The 10,019-nt window shown below is 48.7% G+C and overlaps 1 protein-coding gene across 9 annotated transcripts in view; it reads right to left on the reverse strand.

Annotated features, from left to right (window-relative positions):
* Positions 1–8,472, reverse strand: part of HIVEP1 (HIVEP zinc finger 1) — a 113,584-nt gene extending 105,112 nt beyond the window's left edge. For 2 of the 9 annotated variants that reach the window (XM_048507972.1, XM_048507964.1), the window contains exons 1-3: positions 4,106–4,250; positions 2,022–2,196; positions 718–847 (exon numbers count right to left, since the gene is read on the reverse strand). In XM_048507972.1, coding sequence (XP_048363929.1) covers positions 718–763 — 46 coding nt within the window. In that variant the 5' untranslated portion in view covers positions 764–847; positions 2,022–2,196; positions 4,106–4,250. Of the gene's footprint in view, positions 1–717; positions 848–2,021; positions 3,651–4,105; positions 4,251–5,582; positions 5,722–6,415; positions 6,513–8,093 lie in introns of those variants that run through there. The other 7 variants (XM_048507967.1, XM_048507968.1, XM_048507966.1 and 4 more) reach the window with 7 other exon arrangements.
* Positions 8,473–10,019: the final 1,547 nt, after the last annotated feature.

Consider the following 10,019-nt stretch of genomic DNA (forward strand, 5'->3'; position numbering starts at 1 on the left):
TTCTCCAAAAAGCCATCATTAAGCCTGCTAAAAAACAACCTAGTAATTAAAACCCAAAACATCATCAGCAAACCCCTTCATCACAACTGATAAAAGCAGAGTCACAAAATCCCGGTTTTCCTGCCTGCCGTCCCTTCAGCAGTTTCCCTTACCAAAATGCAAACCCTTTCTTAACCAAGAGAAACTTTTACAAGCCATCTGACAGTTTATGGGGGCAGCAGGGAGGGGACGAGGGAGACAGAGACTAGCAGACCTGCCGAAAAAGAAAAATAAGTCTGCAGGGAGAGAAGCTATAGTCCCCGAATGCATGCTAATTTTTTCACCTTTACGATTAAACACAATTGAAAAGAAGGCCTCTTGCGAGCTCTGCAAGTAAGATGTTTAAAAGGGAGGGAGTTGGTATTAGAGTGCTTTTAAATCTTCTAATTCACATAGATCTAACTTTCTGTGGGAATTTTTGTAGTCATTACAAGCACAGCTGTCATGTCAGCCTCGAAGAACAATAGATATCTCAACAATTTTGGATCCCATCACAGAATTCTCCTTCACGTTTCACAATTTCTACATGGGAAGGGGTCTGACTTTGCTATAAAATACACAGATCAACACCACTACCCATTTCAAAAATGGTACAAATTTCGTCCAATTTTTAATTCAGATTGCTATGCCTAGCAAGAACACTTCAGCTGCCTTCTTATAATGGAACTTCTTTCTTACCTCTCAGATTTCTAGGATTTATTTGTTTTGTTCGAGGCATTCTCATCCAGTCATACACAATTTTCCAGCAATGGAGAACAGACCAGAAGCAGCTCCATAAACATCCCAGTGAGGTCAGTTAATCCACATGCTGTAGGAGGAAAAAAAAAAGGGGGGGGGGTCATGGGTCATTTATGAATGTCACAATTTGAATCACGGTGGACCTATATTGTTTGGCTATATCTTGTACATGGAAAATATGCTACTCCATCCTTCTGAGTTCAGACAAAAACTAAGTGGCAAACAGTACAATCCCATTGATCCATTTGTTTTTAGAGCCCTTGGTAAGGTTAACAAAGTCAGGCTTCAAAGTGAAACCATGACAGTTTCATAATTGCTGCTTAATATGTTTCTTTCTAAATTACTGACAACCAAACCACCCAGGACAGACCACAATTGAAACACACACAGTTGCAAAGTTGCTGTATGCTAGCCTAGCTTTACTGAAATTATTTTTTTAAAAAGAATCCACAGTGAGCAAACTCTACAAGTAATAACCAGAGTAGTCTGAATTTTGCAGGCCACATCTAAATTAACCCATTTGCAGGGGACAGTGCATTTTCACTATAATTTGAAAGCGCTTTGTTTTAACTCTCATAGGATCTTTAGTATCCCAAAGTTAATACCGCTAATTGCAAGTATTCATGCTAAGAACATTCCAACTGCTGGCTCAAACCAAAAGACTACTGAATCCAGCTGTCGACCAGATGTACCTGGGAAGCTCGATAGAGGCCAAATGTTCTATAATAAAACTTCCTGGGAGCTCGAGATTGACTACAATTGAAATAATGGGTAATGTCATATTGAAAGCATACTAGTTATCTATCTAGCTCGATATGCAATTTTGGACTCTGTTCTCCAGGGATACTTCCTGGACTACCAACCACTGGGCCAAAATCCACATCAACACAAGCCTACAGTTACAACCCTTCTTTTACAGTACACCTGATAGGCCAAGAGCTGTTACTTCTCCACCTCCACCCCACCCCCTCCAAGAAGTATTCTTTTATCACCAGTATGAGAGAGCTATCCAGCAGGAGTCACTTATCCCAACATGGAGATATGACATTACTGTAGAACACCTACATGTCGCAGACTTGTTAAGGCCAAAAAAGTACCTACTAGGAAAATGGGGCAAACCTAAAAAGAACATACAGATTACCACACCAAGCTAGAATTTATTCACAGCATTGCTTTAAGAGTACTTCATGCCACACACATTTCTCACTTCAACTGAAAGTTTTAAAGAAGGGGAAACCACTCACTTTCGCACACACTCCTGTCCTGCATCAATGCATCTTTTCTGTAACTGTGCCCAAATGTGAACAGAGACACACCAGTGAACTATAGGAGCATCGGTGTGTGGGTTTTTAAGCTGCCTATCTTGACCTCTTCAGGAATCCCATCTTCACGTTGGAGTCTCTCTTTGAAGTTCTCTAGCTGAAGGATGGTAAATACAGTTAATACAGTCAAACAAATTAAAGGGACTCATCGGTTATCGTGATGGACAATTTCCCAGGTTAAGAGAAATTATGAGCATTTCAAAGAACACTACCAATTTGAACAATATGTCACTTTCAGAAATAAGTTAATAATTTCTTGCATCGGCCTGTGTCCTAATAAGGAAGCAGTGCCCCATTTCAATTGTTGTATTTCCTCCACAATGCACTACATCTCTAGATATACATTACAGTCTACAGATAGATCAAAAGTTTCTCTTGATCAGATTACTTTTTAAACGCATGTGTCATTTTTGACTGTGGGTTCTATTTCTGAAGTGACAAGTTCTGTTTAGAAGACAATCCAGACCTTTACAGAACATCAATTTGGGCTCCATGATATGCAGTCCTTTGTCAATAATTGCCTCTGCAGCTTACGAAGGAAAAACAGGAAAGTCACTTTGAATAAGTGGTCACAAGTCTCACATTAATAGACTGAAATATTCTCCTGCTGGAATCTGAATATTGCGATCTCCCAGAACATTATTACTGACCTGAAATTTACCATCCTTCAACAAAAGAACTTCAAAGAGAGATTCCAATGTGAAGATGGGATTCATACTTCCTACCCCCAGGACTTGGATTTTCACAGTATTAACCCAGGTCACCCTACATATTACACACTTACTACAACTAGAGTACTTTTTGTTACATGAATTTTACATCTTTATATTTCACCCTGCACTTCCTGCATTTCACAGCTCCTTTCCACTGTTGTTGTTTTTTTTTTAAAAAAAATACCGACTGCATAAGACAGAAGAATATAGAAAAGCCACTCACTACATCTGAAGAACTAGACTACAGTCAATAAAAGGTTATCTTGGAATATCCTTTACAATGCCACAAGACTCTTGTTTACATTTGATGCAACAGACTGACAGATACTCTTCTGGGATTATTCTCTTGGACGAACTGGCCATAGGCTGATGGACTGACTGTGTTCTGCCTATGTTCTGTATTGCCTAAAAATTCAGCATCTGAGACTGAAAGCTGGCTTTGAATGCTTACACATAACAGAAAATTAGGGACCTTCGGATACAACATACAAGAAGCGCATTACATAATATTTACACTTTTAGAGTAGTACTTCCGCTGGCCACCAACAGGATTCCCTCCCCCGCCCCGTTTTTATACTCCAAGGAAACAGGCGGCAGGCGGACAAATATGCCAAGATCGGAGGGCTCCTTTGCCCCTCTTATTTCACCAAGGGGGGGAATAAGGAAGGGAGAGGGGGACACGGCTGTCATTAACAAGATCTGGGCAGGGGAAAGATGGAAATGAGCGAGAGACGCAATGACGACAGGCAGCTCTGTGCACAGCACACTTGCACAGGGAGGAAAAAATATGAATGAATAAAGAGGGAGGAGCTTGGGAAAACCCCTCTGCAACGCTGCACTGAACAAAGCACAGCACACATGCCAGGAGGTGGAGGAGAGGGAGTGCAAAACCCAGGCCGGCCCAAGGGAGGGAGGGAGGGAGGGAGGGAGGGAGAGGGGGAGCGCAGCGGGGTCGCCTCTGCTTCCACTCCTTTCCCACAGCAAAGCCCAGGCGCCAAAGCCTACCTGGAAGCGAGCAAAACAAATGCATGCAGCTGGCAAAGCAGAGGGGTAAACAGGAGGGCGCGCGCGCGCCAGGGCCACAATGCAGGCAGGGGGGCTTGCAGAAGGCAGCCAGCCCACTCCCCACCCTCAATCCCCACCACCACCCACCACCCAACCTGCCCGGGAGCGTGCTTTCCAGAGGGAGACTTCCGTGCCGGGCGACGGGGGCGCCTCTCCCGCCCGGCGGGGCTGTTTGCAGGGTGCGCGCGCGCGCCCACCGGTTCTAACCCCCCCCCCGCACCCCCAAACCTGCTCAGTAGGAGCCCGGGCTGCTGCTGCTGCTGCTGCTCTCGGCTGATGGCGGCTGTGGCGTCAAGGAGGGAAAAGCAGCAGCAGCCGCCGCCGAGGGAAGCACGGCGAGTCCTGCGCGTCTGGGATCCTCCTCCACTTGACAACCTCCAACACAAACATGACCCGGCGCTAAACCGCCCCCCCCCCCGGCTCCCCAGCATCCTCCGCTGCCTCCCCCCACCCCCACGCCAGACCTCACTACAACCTCATAGCGCGCGCACACAAACACAGCCGCCTCCCCACTCCCAACATGCACAGATCTCCCCCCCCCCCCTCCGCCACTCTTCCTGGGCATGGCCCAGGTGGGGTGGGAAGGCTACATGCCCAGAAGTCCTGGGTGCCTGGAGCCAGGCTGCTGGGATGCCGGCTTGGCTCTCCCTTCTGCCAGGCCGCCCCCCAAACAGCCCTGGGCGCTCAGGGGAGCGAAGATCTGCACCCTAGGGACGGGGGCGCCCTGCATGCCAAGTTCAGGTGCCAGAGCGACCGACCGACCGACCGCTCCTAGCCACAGATTTCTGCACCTGGAAAACATGTAACAATGTTTTGGATCCTGGGTTTTTTGCAAAGGACCAAAACATGGCTAGATATTTTTTTTTTTCCAATTGCAGAAATCTGCTCCCGGCTTGCACAAGTTGCACGCACCTATTTCCCTCGCAACTTCCCTTCCACACGCAGAGGAGGACCCGAGTCGACTTCCTCTCTTGGAGACGCTTCCGAGAACCCTTCAGGGAAGGGGGCCCCGCCATGCAACCCTCTGCAGACCCACGCCGGTGCCGTCCCATTGATGTCAATGGAGAGGGCTGCCAGGGGATTGTGCGTGCCAGAGCACCCCGGGTGAGTCTTCTCGGCCTCTGGGCCCCGAAGAGGGACCTCCAAGCAGGAAGGCTCCCAACACCTGGCAGCAACTTTGAGCACAACCTCATCCCCCCCCCCCATTTCCAACTGACCCCATTTCAATGCACCCCCTTCCCCAACCTCACATAGCCCCCCAAGTCCTGAGCCTTCGCGCGCCCCCTCCTCCCCAAGTTGCACCCCACTTTCCAAGCCCCCCCCCCCCAACATCTCCTAAGCACAAAGCTGAGCAAAGGGGTGTGTGAGAGAAACACATGGTGACCAGAGGAAGAAAGAGGCTCTGGTTTTGGGGAGGGGGGGCGGAAAGTGCGGGGTGTGTCACAGGTGGAGGGGGGAGCGCCAAAGGAGGGGGGAGAAAGGCGGTGGGGGGAGTCTATGGAAAGAGGGGGTAAAAAGAGGGCTCAATGGGCGGCCACGCCAGAAAGGAGGGGGGGGGACAAGCCTCCCTCTGAGGGAAGCGCTACTGTTAACCCCCTCCCTCTCCCTTTCCCCGCCCCTCCCTCCTAAGGTGGGGGGAGAGCCTCGCCCTACAGGAGACGGGGAGCAAAAAGGGGGGGGACAGGAAAAAGAGGGGCTGCTTTACCTTCCCTCACTTTCTATTGCAGGAAGCGGGCCTGGTGACGTCATCGGGTCTCCCGGGCCCCGCCCCCTTTTCCCTCTGCCTAGAAGGGGCGGGGCTTGGCGGAGGGAGGGGTCACTGAGGGGGTTTCCTGGTTTCCTGCCTGGCTTGGAGAGAGAAAGGGCAGAAGTGAAACTAAAGACAGAAAAAAAAAAGTCCTCCAGGAGGGGGGAATTCCCTTCCCGGCCCATCCATTTCCGCATCGCAGAAAGCTCCGAGCGGCTTTTTTTAATTAAACTTATTCAGTCTTGTAAGGGAAGTCCTGGTTGGAAAAGTTGCCAAGATCTTTCTCAACGTTGAGAAATGAGCATCCGGCCTCGGTAGGTGAAGCAGCTGGGAGTTCCAGCTTGCAGAACCCCATAGTCTGCTGTAAGGTCACATTGATTGATAACTGGGTGCTTTCCTGTTAAGCTCAGGAACAGACTCCAGTGTCTCACCATCGACGTGTTTTGTTTAATTTTTTTTAAACACCAGAATGATTCACCAGAATGTTTTAGATTTCTGCAGTGACAGCATATACTCAAGTTCTCCGTGTGCATTCGCAGATCCTACGTCCAGTGAAGTCAATGGGATTAGGTGGGTGTTGAGGATAGTCTAGTAAAGGAAATGAAAATAAACTAACTGGCCTACAGGCTAAAGGGGTTCAGCAAACATTTGTTATGTCACTCAAAGCATCAGATCTTCAGGAGCAGAAGCAGCAAACAGATGGAGCGGCACTCCAAATCTGTGTGTCGTTTAGATCTGAATTAATGCTAACGTCAGATAACCAAAAGGGGAAGGTAAATGTGTGAAGTTACCTCAAAGTCAGCTGAGACAGATGACCATTTAGTGGTGTGTCCACTGACCGAAAAACAGGATCAAGGAAGAAAGTGTCTGGCCTCACAGAGAAAGTGAGGCACACAAAACCGCGTCACCTGCATGGCCTGGTTCTGCCTAATGAGAATTTCAGGTATAAAGAGTGCTGCTAGCATCTGATCTAAGGAGACATCATATTCTGAAGATATATCCATGAAGTTCTATCAAATGTGGGTGTTCTGGAATAAGAAACTATCACTCTTTCGGCCCAAGTAAATATTTTCTTTCAGAGGGGGGAACTCTCACAGAAAACTAACTTTTGTGACTTAAGTATTTATTCAGGACTGGTGGGAATCCTAGATCCCTCTAGGGCAGGGGTCTGCAACCTGCGGCTCACCAGATGTTCATGGACTACAATTCCCATCAGCTTCTGCCAGCATGGCCAATTGTAGTCCATGAACATCTGGAGACCCACAAGTTGCAGACCCCTGCTCTAGGGGATCAATTTTCTTTTGCAAGTGGCTGCTTGCAAGGTGGCAAATCACACAAAATGATCCAGCAGGACTATTCAGCCAGATTTTCAATGTCACTTTCTTTCGTCTGCAGACCCACAAACATGAAGCTCCCCCTGATATTCTCTGCCTGGAGGGTAAAACACCATAATCTGGATAGCCCAAATCAGCCCAATCTTGGAAGCCAAGCAGAGAAGATCCTAGTTCACTTTTCTGTGGGAGACAACTACCAGCCTCATTTTGCAGAGGCAGACAATAACAAGCCACCTCTGAACTGCTGTGGGATTTCCAGGCTGTGTGGCCATGGTCTGGTAGTTTCTGCTCCTAACGTTTCACCCGCATGTACGGCTGGCATCTTCAGAGGCATGTCACGGTGAGATGGTACAGTGTGGAGTGATTGCAATTGAAAATGCGGTTGTGAATGGGATTGCAAATGCACTCTACCCTGACACCTGCAAATGTGCCCCCCCCCCACAAAACACATGTACCCCCCACACACAATCATTCCACACTGTGCCACTGAGACAAACACATCTCGCCATGACGGTGCCTCTGAAGATTCCAGTCACAGATGCGGGTGAAACGTTAGGTGCACAAAACCACCAGACCACGGCCACGCAGCCTGGAAAACCCACAACAGCCAGTTGAATGCGGCCGGAAAAGCCTTCGACAACACACCTCGCTATAAGTCACCTGCGGCTTCGCAGCAAAGGGAGGGGAGGGTCCTGCCACCATTTGAGAAAAGTGCAACAAAACTGCAGGGGCACCTGACATATTAGACGCATTTATTCCGCCATAGGTATATTAAACCTGCTGGAATAAACTCTGATAGCATTCAAAGCGCCCCAGGACTTCTGTCCCCTTTTGCTGCAAAAGGCCAACACGACTACCAACATTTCCCCCATCATTTCCAAGCGTATGCAATTCAACCTATTGGATTTCAATGGGCCGCCCCTCCCCTGGAGAAAGCCCGGCCCGTCGTCCAATCGCAAACGCCAGAGACGCGCCCCCAAAACGCGCAAAAAAGCGCCCCGTCCGCCCAAGCGGAGCCAAGTCGGCGCTGGGGCTGCCCAAGTTCTCCCCCCGGGCCGGGTGACAGTCGCACGCCCCCCTGCAGAGGCCCCTCCCCGCAACGCAGCCACACACGCGCTCCCGCCCATGTATGCACATCGCCGGGGCTGCTGCTGACGCGGAGATCCCGGAGGTTCCTCCTGGTTGCTGCTGGCAGGTCATGCAGGCTGCGCTCGCCGCCGCCGGCGCCTCCTCCTCCTCCTCCTCCTCCTCCCTCCGCCTTCGCTGGGTTTTCCCGTCCCCGCGCTGAATCTCCTCCTCTTCACCGTTGCAACAGACGGAGAAAACCCCTCCGCGGCACAAGGCAAAGCAGGCGCCCGCCCGTGCCCCCCACTCCGAAGACACAATAGAAGGGGAAGGACGCCGACTTACCCCCAGGCGCACCCCCTGCGCTCCTGCGCGCCAGTGGCTTTTTACGCATGCAGCAACAAAAGGCGAGAGCAACCCCTGCGCTCTTGCAAGTGGGCGTGGGAGGAAATGCGAAGGGGTGGCGCCTGCAAGGGGGGATTCTCTCTCTGGCTGCTCCCCTTCTTTGGCCTGTGCCGGGGCTGGTGCTTTTGATTGGTTTACACCATCAGCTGTTTCTATACATTGGAAATCGAAGGGTCTTCTGGAATGGGACTCTTTCTTTGCTTCTCGATAAAAGGCAAAAAAGCAACTTGAGCGGAAATTGTTATTTGTTTTTAAAACAGAATTTTCTAAGCGCCTTTCGCAGAATTGTCTGATCGGCGGTACGTTTGCTTTTGCAGCCCGGGCGTATAAATTTAAAACTTGTGTGACAGTAGAGGCGTGTGCAAATCTGATCTTGGATCTGTTTGTTTCGGAGATGGCGTCTCGTTCAGGGCTTTTAAAGACGGCTTTTCATTTTAAATAGGAAACCTGAAAGAATTAAAGATGTTCAAAACACTGCAGGATGAAGAGGCATTTCGGGGCCTCTTGCAAACTTTGATCCACCCTTAACCCCTTTTGGCCAAGGTAGCAGATCTGCAGTGCAAACCCCATCCCATTACTGAGGATTTTCAACCTCAGACCAAAGTCGCCGCCATTTGTTACAATTAATTTACTTCTGTTTTAGACCACCCTGCTCTTTATAATAATTAAAAAATTATACACTGCCCATAATATAGATCCTAAACAGATAAAAGCAACCGGAACCCACAAGGACCTTTTATCAGCTTCCCCTCTTAAACTGTATTTGTTATTTCTTTACTTCATTTACACCCCATCTTTCCCCACAATGGGGAGCAAAACAGCTTACAACATTTTTCTCCTCTCTTAATTCTTTCTTGCCAAAACCCTGTGATATGGGTTACGCTGAAGTTATGAGACTAGCCGGTATTACCCAGAGAGCTTCCATAGCAAGATGGGGATTCAAATTGGGGTTTCTGGAGTGCTAATGGCCACACCATACTGGCTTTTATAGAGTGGCTGCTGTGGAAAAGTAGGAAGCAGCCAGGCCTAGGTGAGTCACACAGGCCAGGTGATATCAAATCAGCCAATGGTTCCTGTCAGGCTTGGCTTGGATGAGCGTTCTCACAAGGCCAAAACAACTGGGGGAAAGAACCCTGCTCCCCGTCCCCTGCCTTTTAGCCACAGGAATCAGGCCTTGGAATGCTGGGGTAGTCTAGCAACAGCCACTGAGGTAATCCATTTGTTAAAGCTACAGGTGTTTCTTTTATTAATATTTTGGGGGGGGGGGTAAATTCTCCAATGTATTTTTTTCTATGCCAATAAGGGCTTGCTTGCTTGAATCTTCAATGTGTTTTTTTAAAAAAGATTTCAAAATATTTTCTGCAAACCTGGGACACTTCTCAGGTTTTCAGAATTACCTGTTTTGCCCATTTACAGCTCCAGTCGCAGGATTGAAGGATCCTCAGATTTGGCTATTATTACCGTGTTTCCCTTATATTAATTTTTGCTCCCAAAGATGCGCTATGTCTTATTTTCAGGGGATGTCTTATATTTCTGTATTCTGTTCGTCAGGCATGCTTCCAAACAAAAACCTTGCTACGTCTTACTTTTG

Source organism: Sphaerodactylus townsendi, linkage group LG09, assembly GCF_021028975.2.
Source record: "Sphaerodactylus townsendi isolate TG3544 linkage group LG09, MPM_Stown_v2.3, whole genome shotgun sequence".
Lineage (NCBI taxonomy): Eukaryota > Metazoa > Chordata > Lepidosauria > Squamata > Sphaerodactylidae > Sphaerodactylus > Sphaerodactylus townsendi.